Source organism: Chelonus insularis, unplaced genomic scaffold (assembly GCF_013357705.1).
Source record: "Chelonus insularis isolate UGA/USDA-ARS -01 unplaced genomic scaffold, ASM1335770v1 contig_348_pilon, whole genome shotgun sequence".
NCBI classification, from domain to species: domain Eukaryota; kingdom Metazoa; phylum Arthropoda; class Insecta; order Hymenoptera; family Braconidae; genus Chelonus; species Chelonus insularis.
Genome location: NW_023276512.1, coordinates 1 through 16,192, shown reverse-complemented (window position 1 = coordinate 16,192; position 16,192 = coordinate 1). Strand labels below are relative to the sequence as shown.

Here is a 16,192-nt window from a genome sequence, read left to right as displayed (position 1 = left end):
ATCGTTAGTTAAATTAATGTTACTTTTTTAATTGTTAATTGAGGTTATATGAATTGTTGTTTTTTTTTTTTTTTGAGTAGTTTTGTGAGTAATTATGTTTCAAAAGTGAATTATTCGTATATTAATCAATGTAAGATAAGTAAATACAGTTTTATGATTGAAGAATAAATAAGTGAGTGGCGCACATTTTATTTCTAGGTCATGAGGTAATTGAATCAGCTGATAAATGTTGTTTACATTTAAAAAAAATTATTTCTAACAAACTTTAATTTTTTTTTATATAATTTTTAATCTTATAAATAATTCTTTCCCATCAAAAAACATATAATATTTTACTTTATTTGTTTAATTAAAAAAAATTTTTTCTTTTATCAATAAATATATATATATTTATATTAATAATGTTAATAAAAGTATAACTTCATGGCAATATTAATGAAATGAATTTATATGTTGATTAAATACCCGTCACACTGTGGTTCATATATTTAATCAGATATATTTATTTCAAGGACAATAGGAATTGATATTTATCCTGTAAATAAAAAAGAACATCATTCTTATGTATTTTGTTGCTTATGTATTTTTTATTGATACTATATTAAAAGTGGATAAGATTCACCTTGACGACATAACGACCTTGTTGATAAGCTTTACTCTTGTTTAACATAAAATGGACTTTTATTTATGATATATTCATTTAAACAACCATTTTTATAATCAATAATTTGATCATCATTCATAATGAACTTTTTCAATAATTTAATTAGATTATTTATCATTAAATTGAAAAATAAGGTTAAATGAGGAAATAAAAAAAAAGGGATATAATTGTTATTGTTAATGGAATAAATAATAAAATGAAGTTAAGTAGAAACAAAAAAGGAATCAAGTGAAATTTAGATGGCGAAGTAAATATGCTTTAATGACGTATTAAAATATTATCTACATATATACACTTTTGTTGAGTTGTCTTTTGTTTTTCTCATTTGCTAGTAAGTGCGTCAATTTATGATCAAACATATCTATGTATACTCATTGATGTTACGTACATAGTTTTATGATTCACGTGCATATTGTTGACGTAAAGCATAATGTTTTTTTATTAACGAAATTTTAATTGAGAATTTCTTTGAGTAATGAATGAATCTACATGATGTATTGGTTTTTTTTTATTATTATTATTTATTATTAATTAATGTTTTTGATTATTTATTGTATTGTTTTTTTTTTTACAGGTACAAGTCAATATGCATATATTTGAAATACTTATCAGCCTATTGGTAATTCGAGCAATTAATTGTTCCAATCATTGTCTTACGATGATAAAAGGTAAGTAATCAATGGGTCATTGTCAAATAATTTTGCACAGATAAATTTGACCCAGTAATAGAGTTGTTTAATTATTGTTAAACTTAAAAAAATATTGTGATACTTAATGTGAGAATTATTGAGAAGTTTTTCATTTAATTTCATATTTTCTCATAAATACTCCATCATAATTGATGAAAATGTGTCGAACAAATAGTGAATATCAACGAAAAACAATGAGAGATCTGAAAATTTTTGAAATATTATGAAAAAAGATGAGAAAATTGCAAGATTTTATTTCTCAGTTTTTCTTTGACCTGTTCCAATTCTCAAGAAAAGTATGAGCAATTTTCGGGGATGTCTGAGGAAATTTTTTCTCTAGGGTGCAACTAATATTGCATCTGACTTGTTTAATTTAATAATAAAAGGTTAAACGTAATGATAATAAAGTTGTATTATTTTACATCTTGATCCACTAAATCTGGAATAAAACATCAATTATTACCTAAACATCACAATGTATCATAATAAACCAAAGTTTAGTCGTTCCTAGACATTCATTTCTTCATATTTATGCCACTTCAACTTACTTTTACCTGCGTAACCTTTGACAATGACCCTAGTTATATTTTATAAACACAATGAAATAATTGAAATTAACATTTAATAAACAATTTCAGAAGTAAATCCAAAACGAGTCGTTCATCTAGATGGACAGCCTCTAAACATATCCTTGGAGTTGACCCGTCGTCCAACGCAGCGTTTAATAACCCGAATAATGGAGATCTTCTTAGTTGAGGTTCTTGGTTATCCAGGTGTGAATGTTGTTGAAAGAGATGATTGGTTTGATGCAATCATAGTATTTGCACGAATGTCAGAAACGCTGACCTACGGTCACAGAGTGTGAGTGGAAGGACACTTCAATACTATGATTATTAATCCAAGATGTTAGTTTAATTATTTAAGAAGCCACTAATCATGATGATTATTATATAGAATAAATAATTATTTTAGTGTTCCAGAGACTATGGTTAATATGGAAGCATGGATTCCACCACAAGAGGATACTCAGATGTTTCGAAATCATTATAACGTTCGAGAATGTGGTTCTGTAACTAATCCAGGACGATTTGGTTGGTTTATACCTGGTGATCTCAGTGAACCTGATGATACATGGAGAATATTTGCTAAACAAGAATCAGCTAATCGGTTTGACGTTGATACATCTACACTCCTCGTCATTCAAAATTATACAAAAGATCTAGAAACTGGTCAATTTTATTGTCAAGAATCATTTTGTCATGAAGGAATGTATATCCCAAGTCAATGTCAAGGATTAAATCAAAAATTACAACCATGTGCTTTACTTCTTGCTTCAGAATCTGATGTAACATACTTTGTCAAAGATCATATTGATATTCTAAAATTGTATGTCAAAGTGGCCTGGGTTGGACCTCATTTAAAAAACTTGACGCGAATGTTAACAAAACAGTACGTCTTAAATTATATGAATGAATCGAATTTATTCAGAAGATCATTGGTGATCTTACATTGGACACCAAGTGATATCATTCCGAATGAAAAAGAATTTATTGCTGTGGACTTTCCTAAATGTGGTACAAGAGGTTTAAAATTAGATTGTGTTTACGAATCAAATCGATTAGTTAAATTGGCATGGTCTAGATTGGAATCAATAGCTAAGTTTGCTTGGGAAGCAATTAATAAGGCACGATTTAGTCCTAAAATGTATGATGATCTAATGGATCGATATAATAGATTAATTGATAAAGGGAAAAGTGAAAAGCAAATAGCATGTGATTGGCTGCAAGATAATTTAAATTATACATTAAATACATGGATGCCAAATAATGCTGATAAAAATGAACTTTTTGTTGGTGGTATTTTTCCAATGAGTGGTGGAATATCTGGTAAATCGATCGTTATTGCTGCACGAATGGCTAAAGAAGCAATTAACGTAAATAACTCATTACTACATGATTACAATCTTACACTATTAGCAAGTGATGGTCAATGTAAATCGGATATGGTAATGAAATCATTTATTGATTATATTGTTCACAATTATTATAAGAAGCTTATTGGAGTATTAGGTCCAGCTTGTTCTGATACTATTGAACCACTTATTGGTATTTCACGTCATTATAAAACTGTTGTAATAAGTTATAGTGCTGAAGGTTCTACTTTTAATGATCGTAATCGGTATCCATATTTCTTCCGGACTATTGGTGAAAATAAACAATATCGTCATGTTTATTTAGAACTTTTTAAAATATTTGGATGGCAAAGGGTAGCAGCACTTACGGAAGATGGACAAAAATATACAGAATATATTTCATATTTACAAGAGATGCTGAGAGAAAATGAGATTAATTTTTTAGGAAATTTTAAATTCCCGAGAGAAAGAGAAATTCATGAAATGACTCAGGTAAGTTATTTTAGATTAAGTAATTAAATATTTATTGATAAAATGGTTTATTTATTTGTGTTTTTTGGCAGTATTTGGCAGATTTGAAGACAAAAAGAGCTCGAATTATTATAGCAGATATTTATGATAAAGCTGCTAGAGAAGTTATGTGTGAAGCATTTAAATTAGAAATGACTGCAGAGAAGGTAATACAAGAAATGTTATTGATTAATAATACATCAAACTGTGCTTTCGAAGATGGCTTTAATATTGAATAGCTTTTTGCTTAAATGGTTCATGTTAATTAACATATTAGGGTCATTGTCAAAGGTTGCGCAGGTAAAAGTAAGTTGAAGTGGCATAAATATGGAGAAATGAATGTCTAGGAACGACTAAACTTTGGTTTATTATGATACATTGTGATGTTTAGGTAATAATTGATGTTTTATTCCAGATTTAGTGGATCAAGATGTAAAATAATACAACTTTATTATCATTACGTTTAACCTTTTATTATTAAATTAAACAAGTCAGATGCAATATTAGTTGCACCCTAGAGAAAAAATTTCCTCAGACATTCCCGAAAATTGCTCATACTTTTCTTGAGAATTGGAACAGGTCAAAGAAAAACTGAGAAATAAAATCTTGCAATTTTCTCATCTTTTTTCATAATATTTCAAAAATTTTCAGGTCTCTCATTGTTTTTCATTGATATTCACTATTTGTTCGACACATTTTCATCAATTATGATGGAGTATTTATGAGAAAATATGAAATTAAATGAAAAACTTCTCAATAATTCTCACATTAAGTATCACAATATTTTTTTAAGTTTAACAATAATTAAACAACTCTATTACTGGGTCAAATTTATCTGTGCAAAATTATTTGACAATGACCCATTGATTACTTACCTTTTATCATCGTAAGACAATGATTGGAACAATTAATTGCTCGAATTACCAATAGGCTGATAAGTATTTCAAATATATGCATATTGACTTGTACCTGTAAAAAAAAACAATGCAATAAATAATTAAAAACATTAATTAATAATAAATAATAACAATAAAAAAAAACCAATACATCATTTAGATTCATTCGTTACTCAAATAGTTTGACAATCATTAAACATTCTGTTACTGGGTCAAGTTTACCTGCGCCAAATTATTTGACAACGACCTATTGATTCTAAAGTAATTAAGACCTGTATAAAATATAAAATTAATCTAATTCTTTTCATTTACCAGGGATATGTGTGGTTTTTACCATTATGGTTACAACCAAACTGGTATGATACTGATATTCACAATAAAAATGGTGAAAGTGTTCCCTGTACAACAGCAGATATGATCAAATCGATAAATGGTTATTTTAGTGTGTCTCATGCTTTTTATGCTGATGATAATGAAATAATGCAAGAAGGAATTACAGTACGTCAATGGCGTGATCGATATGAGACATTATGCAAAACAGCCAACCAATCACCATCATTGTATGCTGGATATGTCTACGATGCGATGTGGACATACGCCTATGCTGTTGATCATTTGATCAAAGAGAATCAAAGTTATGTATTTGATTTACATTCAGATCAAACAGTCAATCGATTGACCGATATCATTGCTAATACTGACTTTAAAGGGGTGAGTAATAGAACGTTATCAACAATTTATCATCTTCAAATGATCAATATTGTTTATTTAAAATAGTTAATATATAAAAACTGATGATTGTTTAGGTATCAGGGAATATAAAATTTTATGGAGGCCCATCAAGACTTTCAAAAACTACAATTGTTCAAACAGTTAATAATGAATCGATAATTGTTGGTAATTTTTATCCAAATATTTCGGAGAAAAAAGGTGAAATAATTGGTGGAAAATGGATATTAAATCAGTCTAAAATCATTTGGTTATCGGGAAAAATACCAGATGATGGATCTGAACCTCAAGCAAGATGTATATTAGCTGGATTAGCTGAATCACTTGATGTTAGTTGTGAAGTGGCTATTGTTATTGCTAATATCATTGGACTTGGATTCCTTGGGACATTTCTCATCACTGGACTTGTTATTATTAAGAAAAAGTAAACACTTAATTATGATTACTATTCAATCATTTACATTTTTATTTTTCATATTATAATTTATTATTATTTTATTTGATATTAGGTATGATGCAAAAGTAAGACAGCATGAAAAAATGATTGAATCTTTTGGATTGGATCCACGACATGCTACTTTTGATTTAGATAAGTGGGAAATACCTCGTGATCACGTGGTGATTAATCGTAAATTAGGAGAAGGTGCTTTTGGAATGGTTTATGGTGGTGAAGCATTCTTTCCTGAGAAAGGATGGCTTGCGGTGGCAGTTAAAGCTCTAAAGCTAGGCAGTACTACAGAGCAAAAGCTTGATTTTCTAAGTGAAGTTGAAGTAATGAAGCGTTTTGATCATAAAAATATTATTAAACTTCTTGGTGTTTGTATTAAATGTGCTCCAGTACTTACCGTTATGGAATTTATGTTATATGGAGACTTGAAGACTTATTTATTAGCTCGAAGACATTTAGTAAATGATCAAAGTTATGAAGATTCAGATGAGATATCGAATAAAAAGCTCACCGCTATGGCACTAGATGTTGCTAGAGCATTAAGTTATTTAGCACAAATGAAATATGTTCACAGAGACGTAGCATCTCGTAATTGTTTAGTGAATGCTCAAAGGGTAGTTAAATTAGGTGATTTTGGTATGACTCGTCCAATGTATGAAAATGATTATTATAAATTCAGTCGTAAAGGAATGTTACCAGTAAGATGGATGGCACCAGAGTCTTTAAGTCTAGGAGTATTTACACCAGCATCTGATGTTTGGTCTTATGGAGTTCTTCTCTATGAAATTATTACATTTGGAAGCTTTCCATTTCAAGGGATGTCCAACAATCAGGTTTTAAATCATGTAAAAGAAGGTAATTGTTTGGAAATTCCAAAAGGTCTAGACCCAAAGTTAGAACAATTATTGCGTTCTTGTTGGATTATTGATTATCCAAAACGTCCAACAGCACCAGAGATAGTCGACTTCTTAGCAATGAATCCATGTGCTTTAAGTCCATGTTTAGATGGTCCAAGATCCAGTGTTCAACTGGAAAATGGTCAGGAATTGGATGTAACATTAACTAAACCATCAAAAAAATTTTCTTTATCATTAGGATGGTCATCATCACAACGTCGTTTATCATCATTACCATCAATTACACAACCAACTACTCAATTAGTTGATATCAGTACGGATGAAGAAGTGAACAATTTGGATAGATTACTTGAGATTCCAATGAATAGCAGTGATATTGAAAATTCTTTACCTTTACTTTCAACAAATAGATTATCTAGAGTACTTGAGGATGACACTATAACTAATGGAAAAGACATTCCAAGTTATGTGAATACTCAACCTGGAGAAAATTTAGTTCCATTAGCCAATGGAAATATTTTATTAAAACAAAGAGATGTGACAAATGATGATAATTCAGAAATAAATTCGTTAATTTAATAAATAATTCAATAGCGAATGCAGTTAAATTAAAATGCATTTGCAATGTCTGTGAAAAATTACATGACATTCATCAAATATAATAGATTATCTATTAATTTATTTACTTGCTCATAAAATTTATATGCTCTAGTCAATTTAAATAACTCGAATTTTACATAAATATATACATAAATATGTATATTGATAATAGATAAATTAATATAATTATATTGAATATTAATAATAATTTTAGAAAATTAAAGCTATTTTTTTACCACAATTAATATATTCTATCGCTTATGATTGCTATTTAAAAGTATTGAAAAATTACATTATTTATTATATAAGACGTTAATAATAATAATAATAATAATAATAATAATAAAGAAATCGATTTTTAAGTAATTTTTCAAGAATTGTAAAATATGTATAAAAAAAAAAATTAATAAAATGAAAAATATATTAAATGTTATTGATCATTTGTTTTTATGTTTATTTCCAACAATTGTTTAAAAAGAAATATTTTAATTAACAAATCTATTAATTCATCAATTTAATAGTCAATGAAAATTTAATTATGTTTAAGAGTGCGACTGTTAATGATAATTTCGAAAAAATTCATAATTATTAAAAGATTACTAATAAATTATCTTTGATTTTTGATTGTGAATAAAATATATATAGACAAAAAAAAAAAAATTGATCAATTTGTAATAACTACAAAAGTATGCTTGATTAATATTAAATATAATAAAAATTATATTTAAAATGCAATTAAATCAATAATTAAATATTGAGATGTTTTTTTGTTTTTATAAATTATTCATATTAACTATAGTAAATCAATGAATTAAATAATTATGTGAAAAAGGCAAAGTCACACTCTTTTACAAATAATTATTTGAAAAAAAAAAAAATTTTGCTTACATACATCAACCGTTTATTAACAATAGTCAAATTCACATCAATAATAGAAAATGCTATTATAACGAGTCATTAGCGTGATTTCTGCTGAGAACCAAAGAAAATGTGAATGAATTTATATTAATCTTAATTATTTTGCCCACATCATTTATTTTTTTTATCATTAGCTTTCTTTTATTTACTGTAATATTGGCGGTTAGCTCATTGAAACTTGACCATCAGCAAGTAATCTTTCGACTGCAGCATTAATATCTCCATAGGTAGCAATAAGAGCACGAAGATTAGCATCTCTATTAACAAAACCCATAGCTGTGAGTTGTTCTAATTGTGTTCGGTAACGTTCTTCTGGTGGTTGGACAGCTTGACCATCAACACCCTCAACTCCACCTTGATGTAAAGCCATTTCAGATACCATTCGTGCCATCAATTGTGTAAAAGCATCTTGTGTAGTTGCATCTGTAGTTGATGTTGTATTAGTATTAGTTGTTGGAGCTCCACCACCAGTTGTTGTTGTTGTAGTCGTTGTTGTAGTTGATCCAGTTGTTGGTGGAGGTGTTTGACCTAGACCTCCTAAATTACCACCAGTAGCAGTTCTCAACTGTTCTATTCCCTGTTGAATTTGAATAATAGCTGCTAGAGCATCAGGATTTGTAACAATATTTTGCATTTGAGGATTCTGTAATTGTTGCACAAATGCTGGTAACATTACCCTCATTTGTTCTTGAAGTTGAGGATTCGATCTGAAAAATGGATTAACTGTCAATAATGATTCAGCAATTGCTGGATCATCAGCCATTGCTTCAAGTATTGATCTAGTGTATGGTGCAATTAACATGTTTCTCATTAATTGAGGATTTTCCATCATTTGTCTCATTAGGCTTTGCATTCCTGGCGATTCTAAGAGTCCTCTCATGCTAGAATTACTGCCACCACCGCCACCACCACCACTAACTGGAGTACTACCAGACTCTGGACGATCAGAGCCCCAAGGATTCGGTAATGGGTCTCGATTTTCTTGACCTTGTTGTGGATTTGTCACTGAGGCATCCGAATTATTACTGTTTTCTACCAATGCTGCAAATGGATTTCTCTCATTTGCTTGAAGCATTGGCTCTTGTATATCACGATACATACGACGAAGGGCACTATGTCCACCTGGAATGCTTTCGAGATTAGATAAAGCTCGATCATGTGTACGCATTAATTCTTGAAGCATTGATGGATTACGAGCTAATTCCATTGTTTGTCTATAGATTAAAAAAAAAAGTATAATTAGTAAAAATAAATTATTTAAATCAGTAAAAAGTATTCAAAATAGTTGAATATTTACCTCAGTAATTCTGGATTATTCAACATATGACTAATTTCCGGATTACGTTGCATCAACTCTTGCATTTGAGGGTTAGCAGATACAAGTAGACGAACATTTTCTGGATTATCCATTAAACTTTGCACTAAAGGATTATCCATGACTTGATGCATTACTTCAGGATTGGATAATAATTCTCTTTCCATACGTTGTTGCATATCAATAAAATTAGCAGAACCTATACCCAAATTTTCTAAACCTGCAAAACCTCCCAAACTTCCAAGGCCAAAAGGATTTGTGTTTGCATCAGCTAAAAGATAATTAATTAATTATATTGATTTATTTCATGAAAGAAAACATGTTTTAGAGTAAAATTTTGATGACATTCACCTCCTATTCCTCCTATTCCCGACACTGGTGTTGGTTCTGGTGCTGGAGGTTGAGCTGGTTTTGGCGTTTTTATGACTAAATGAACCGTCAAACCATCTTTAATATTATGTGTCTCAAGTGTCTCAGTATCTTTCATGATTTTTCCAGCAAAAATGAGGCACAATTGTTCTATTTGAGCGTTAAATTTTTCTGCTACAACTTTCTTAAACTGAAATGAATAAAAAAAAACAACTTAATTAATATAAAAAAAAAATTATAAATAATTACTTATGAATACAATAATATTAGATAGGAATAAATTAAATACCACAATACGTGAAGAGTAATGACGTGTATATCAAAATAATTAGAGTACGATATAATGACTATAAAATATTTTAATAACATTTTACTTACATCTTTAATCGCTGCATTAGGTTCGATTTCAAAAGATTGCTTTTCTTTCGGTGTTTTAACGAAAATTGTAATTTTCTTTGGAGTTTCTTGGCCTTCTGCCATCTTGGACTGTAGTGATGACTCGTCTACTTTTAACTCTTAACACAATGTTAAAGTTGTTATATTTATGGAGTAATTGGAATTTTAATAATGATATCTTTAGTTGAACCGAGGCGTTAAAACGCTCTCACAAAATTTAATCTTAATCTATAACACTAATTATTTTTTGACTTATTTTTTTCCAAAAATTTTGTTTTCCGGCCTTACAATCTACGTTGTATCACGCTGTATTTTGCATCTGAGTTCCCGTGGTTCCCGTCGTACTCAGCTATCAACCTGAAAACAACAATATCAATGAGAACTGATAACTAACCTCCATTTTTTATTTTCATACTTTTTATTTTTTATCGACAGAGTGCGCGAGTGTATATTTTTTAGTATAGTATTGGAAAAAAAGGAAGAGATACAAAGGTAGGGGCAATCACGAGTCCAAGCTCAGCCCAGATAACCAACCATGTTACAAAGAATACTTACATCCTAAAAACAGACTATTGCTACTTAGAACTATACAGTGTATGGTCTATACTAAATTTCCTGGCGCGATTTACAAAGCTTTGTACTTATTTTAAAATAACCATTTTATCACAGTACAGCAATATCCTTAACTGGTCTTAACATTAAGTTTTAGCTTTAATTAGATTTAATTTTTCTTTAACACCTTCTATAACAATTTTTTGTCCAATATTATATACATTTTTTATGATATGATTGAACCAGAAACAAAACAAAAAACTGAAAATAAAAATAAACGACAAACAAATATACATTTTTCTTTTTTTCCTTTTTAACTTATTCAATGTAACACCTATAACTGTATAGACACTTTTACTTCCTGTTTCTACAGATTACCTTAAAAAATAGACCTCTTTATCTTTAAATACTTAACTCAATACTGTCAGAAAACCTGGCCACCGCAAAGATGACTCTCGGTCCATACTATGTAACATAGATTCAATGCAGTACGGAGGAAAGGATTTTTGTTTCCTAAATCTTTGCCAAACAATGTTCGTATATCCTCGTACTTACTACACTGAAAGAAAACATGGTTTGCTGTTTCCTCGGCTTCGCCACATTCACAAATAGCAGATCGAATGATATTAATCTAGCAAGACTTTCTTTAAGACTAGAGTGATTGCATCTAAGTCTATTAATGGAGACCAGAGGTTTCCTAGCTAAATTGAACTTACCGAACCATGGGAGTGCGCTCTCTGAATAGTAATTCTCGTGTGTAGAATCTTCCTTTATTTAACCCTTCACATTTAACAACACCAGTTAACAAAGTCATTATGCATTTTTCCCTTCCAAAAGGCTTTGAAGTCGGAGCTTGGGAGCAGAATCTGGGAGTCGCGACCCTTCATAACGCTATCGTTCGCAGCTGAGTCCACTTTTTCATTATAAGAAATCCCTACATGTGCAGGAATCCAGAAAAACTTTACTACCCTACCAGTTACCTGTAGACTGTACACTAAATGTTTAATTTCATCACCGATCAGCACGTTCAATTTACCCGCGGAATCTAATGGAGGCCAACGCCTTCAGGACACTTAAAGAATCCGAAAATATAACCAGTTTATTTAAATCCGTGTTAGCAAATTTTTCAAGGCTGCAATATCGCCATGGCCTCAGCAGAGAAAATGAAGCGTAACTTAACCGTCTGTTCAGGCTCACACTGCTTGTGGCGACTTCTAAGTAGGCGAACCCTACAAATTCTTTACCTATCGTCTTTGAACCATCTGTAAAAATTACTTACGGCATCACGAAACTCTTCACGGAATAAATTCCAAAAAGATCTTTCAAACACTTAGAGGCTTGGACTTATGAATTTCCTGAATTTCTTTTCCTTCTTCCCAATGTACCTTGGCTGGAACGAACATCGATTGAAATGGAAACTTAAAGCAGTTAGGGCGTGAATCACTAGAGATCAGATGACTTATTGGTTCTATTTCCTGAAAACAACGTACTAACCCTGGAGTTTCAGTACTAAAGACCATGGTAGGACACTCTCTGAGTTCGGATATTTCACTGAGGATAGCAAGAACTTTATGGTTTGAGTTTGAGAAACAACGAGTTAGAAAATTATGAGTCATATACCTAAATCTAAACTCCAAGGTGGTTCTTTAGACTCAGCAGCTATCACATTCAGCGGAGTTGAGTTTCTATACCCCATTGCTAACCTCAAACGCTTTGTTTTGGATTCTATCTAATACTTTCAGAAGGGATTTCTTGAGCGACACAAACAGAAATGCACCATATCAATTCTGGACCTAACTAGGCTTTTATACACCTTAATCAACGTTGGAGGATCAGCCCCAGTCCATGTCAACCTTAAATAGTTTATAATTGCCATAGGATTAATGCACTTTGACCTAATAGCTTGGACTTGGTGATCCCATTTTAGCGAGCTGTGAAACAGAATGCCAGAAATTTAATTACTTGCTGAGACCAAATTCTTCTCTATTTATTTTTATACACCAAGACTTAGTCGCGATTTAGGATCGGAGCTAAAAACAATCAACTGGCACTTTTCTGGAGCAAACGCAAGTCCACTGTCCATTTAAAAAGGAATAATCTTATGTACCGACTCCGATACAGCTTTTAACACACTTTTTTGGATCTTTATCAACTGCATAAATACATACATCATCTGCAAATTGAAGAATTTTGCAATCCTCCACAATCCAAGACTCTAAAGACATCATGTAAACTGAGTACAAAACTGGGCTCAGTACGCTACCCTGAGGTAACCCTCTGAAGACTTTTCTATGACAGTCTATTGTGTCGTATTTGACTGATATTACCCTCTCCGACACTAAGTTATGCACAAATTTCAAAATTAATTTAGGCCATCCTACACTAATTAGTCTACTAAGTAACACATCTCCGAGCACATTATCATATGCGCTTCGAATGTCCAAAAAAAGAGCACCAACACACTGCTTCTTGTCAAAAGCTCTCAAAATCTCCCGCGTTTCAGAGTATAGCTAAATTAATCCAAACATGATTTACTTCTTCGAAATCCAAACTGCGTTTCAGGGAACTTATTAGGAAATTCCAACACACCATGATATTCTAAGATTCAGAATTTTTTCCAAGATTTTTAACAAGCAAGGTGCCAACGATATTGGCCGAACAGCGTTCCCTTGACTCTTAGGAATGAAGAAAATTGAATACTGGCGCCATTCGTTTGGGAAGATTCCCGAAGCAAAAATTGAGTTGTATAACTCCAAGAGGGCCCCTCTGACTTCTTTAGGAAACGATTGAATCAACAAATAATCGATCCGTCCACCCCCGGGCTAGATTTAGTCCTCGAATTCTCAATTGCGACCTCTAATTCTTCCACCGTGATAGGCAAATCCAGAATACATCCCCTTCCACATTTTCTAACATCGGATCCCCTCTTGCTACCAGGATGGCATAGAGAGTCTATCCCAACCTTCCACCCTCTCCACTACCTCTTCATAAACTCGTTCGAGCATGCGACGAAATTCCAACCTTTTTTCAAAGCTTTCAGCTTCTTCCATATGTACGACGGACTTGTAAACTATTGATACTATTTAAGAAGACCGGAAGTAGTCCTTTTTTATCTTTCTGATCCCCGACTTAGCCCTAGCCTCTGCCTGTTTATATTTTGTAAGAAATGTTCCTCCGAAGGATATTCTTTTTAAACGAAGAAAGGCAGCAACTCGTAATCTTACCAACTTATCACATCGCTATTCCAGAAAGTGCAGCTTTTCTACGCTCTTTCTCCTTATGAACTCTGCTCCCTGTATTTAGATTCCTACTACACACCGCCCCTTCCGGTGTAGCCACATTCACACAGTCCTCTATAATTGCTGTAAACGTCGTATATTTGACCTGAATCTCGAGATCCTCGTTTTGGACAACTGACCTAATTTCATTACTGCCGAAATTCGAGTTCCCTGACCAACCGCCCCCAATCAGTTTTACTATTGTAAAGCCTTTTTGGAGCATGATTGCTTCCTTTTTTCTCAACTACCTTGTCAAGTCAATAAATATTGGGAAGTGGTCCTGCCCCACGTATCCCTACTAACCTCCACTCAAACAGCGACAAACACCACAACTTGCGAACGATAGATCTAGAGCGGATTCTGTTCGATATTGACGCGAATAAAAGGTCTTGACTGCCCCATTCAGCAACCCAACCTCCGACTCCTCGATAGCTTCAAATAATTTGTGTACCTTCTATAGAGTTCGCATCACTTCCCCATACCTGGTGATGAGCATTGAAGCCCCTGTGGACCAGGAAGTTTCCACTGAATTGGTTTCAAAAAGCGCACCCACTGGTCCTTCGTCATATTTCGATCCGGAGGCCTGTAACATGAGACTACTAGAAAAGGCCCTTCACACGTAATAATTCTATAGCACACAGCTCAATGTATTGTTACAATTATACAAACCATGTTTTCTCTTATATTTAATATTACTTCTCACCAGAATAGCAAACTCCACCCCCAGGGCGCCCTACCCTGTCTCTACGCACCACATCAAATCCCTTGACCGAGATTGAGTCATCATCCGTTAACCAGGTCTCCGAGAGTAACATCACATCAAAATTGGAAGCTCTATATTGTAATTCAGGTACTTTCTCTTAATGCTGCAGCAATTCCAGTGACAAAATCTGAAAGTATTCGCTTTATTCGCCATTGTTTGATAAAAATGCAACTCAATTGTTCTCATCACTCTAGAGATCAACCTGTCCACGTCTGGGATCTTGATACTAACTCCTTAAGTCGCCCTGAACAACCTGTCACTACAGTCTCCATCTCTTTTTTCTTAAGTTCGTGTAAAAAACTGCAATCTCGCTGTTCAGCTCTGTTGGAATTCCGTCACCTTGGAGATTACTTTGTCTTGAGTCTTGTTTTACCATCAGCCTTTGGTCTTTCAATATTACCACTAACCGCCTGTCGATACGATCCATCTCTTCTAGTGTTATGCACCAGGAACCTATTCGCATTTCCCAGGACTGGAAAGTTCAAAGAGTCCAACCGAAGGCCTCAGGTTTTCTTGAGCATTAAATGTCTGTTGAAATACAATCCCTTGCGGTTGGGAATGACACATTCTTTTCTGCAATGATGCGACTGATCTCATAAAGTTCCCGAAGTTTCGGGCACTTACTGTCCAAGGAAAATGTGAACCTTTACAGTTGATGCATTTAAGCATGCAGCCATTTTCTTCATCATGCTTGTTATTAACCGCACCTGAGACACTTCTCCTCCTCCTGGCAAAACTTATTGAGTGACCAACCTTGCCACACACTGTAACACTTCCTGACTGCCTGGATGAATGGACTTAAACCAATTCTCGTTTTCCAAAAGTAAACTGCGTTCGGTATTTCTTTAATGCGCATCGTTACCTGCACTGAAGTGGTGTCCCTCCCATGTAACGTTTACCCCCATTTCTTTGACTCTTCGTTTCAAACGAACTGATTCTACAACATTTAGAAGCCTGGGTTGCCATTATTGAGAGTTCTGTGGTAATTAATCTGGCTCAAATCTATAGGAATGTCTTTAATCACACCTTTCCTGAAAACTTTCCAGAAGGGAACAAAGCGTTGTAGCCCCATTCTTGCAAAAACTATCCCTCAACATTGGGTTGGCAGCATCTCGAGAATGAAAAGTAACTTCCCAGACCCGCTTAGAAATGGGAGCAAGTTGGTCATATTTAATTCCTCCTGCTCTAAACAATATTCGAGCCACTTCCAAAGCCAATATAGGTTTATCATTACTTCTAAATTATTTCTTTGTTTACTAAGTTGTACAACAAAAGGGCTTTTATCAGACTTTTCGT

General features: G+C 32.6%; 2 protein-coding genes across 4 annotated transcripts; one reads left to right on the top strand and one right to left on the bottom strand.

Moving 5' to 3' along the window:
* The first annotated feature begins 66 nt into the window (after positions 1-66).
* Positions 67-7,596, top strand: LOC118066542 (uncharacterized). Of its 3 annotated transcripts, XM_035082644.1 has the most exons (8): positions 67-206; positions 1,239-1,332; positions 1,992-2,214; positions 2,326-3,757; positions 3,829-3,942; positions 4,987-5,382; positions 5,478-5,824; positions 5,910-7,596. In XM_035082644.1, exons 2-8 carry the CDS (start codon positions 1,251-1,253, stop codon positions 7,282-7,284), a joined length of 3,969 nt encoding a protein of 1,322 aa, XP_034938535.1. In that variant the 5' UTR covers positions 67-206; positions 1,239-1,250; the 3' UTR covers positions 7,285-7,596. The 3 variants fall into 3 exon arrangements, with proteins under 3 accessions (XP_034938535.1, XP_034938536.1, XP_034938537.1); XM_035082645.1 differs by lacking the exons at positions 67-206; positions 1,239-1,332 and having other exon boundaries at positions 2,118-2,258; XM_035082646.1 differs by lacking the exons at positions 67-206; positions 1,239-1,332 and having other exon boundaries at positions 2,139-2,258; positions 2,334-3,757.
* A 587-nt stretch (positions 7,597-8,183) lies between these two features.
* Positions 8,184-10,664, bottom strand: Ubqn (ubiquilin). The gene is made up of 4 exons (XM_035082683.1): positions 10,286-10,664; positions 9,890-10,097; positions 9,521-9,809; positions 8,184-9,437 (listed from the first exon to the last, which is right to left on the bottom strand). Exons 1-4 carry the CDS (start codon positions 10,385-10,387, stop codon positions 8,387-8,389), a joined length of 1,650 nt encoding a protein of 549 aa, XP_034938574.1. The 5' UTR covers positions 10,388-10,664; the 3' UTR covers positions 8,184-8,386.
* Positions 10,665-16,192: the final 5,528 nt, after the last annotated feature.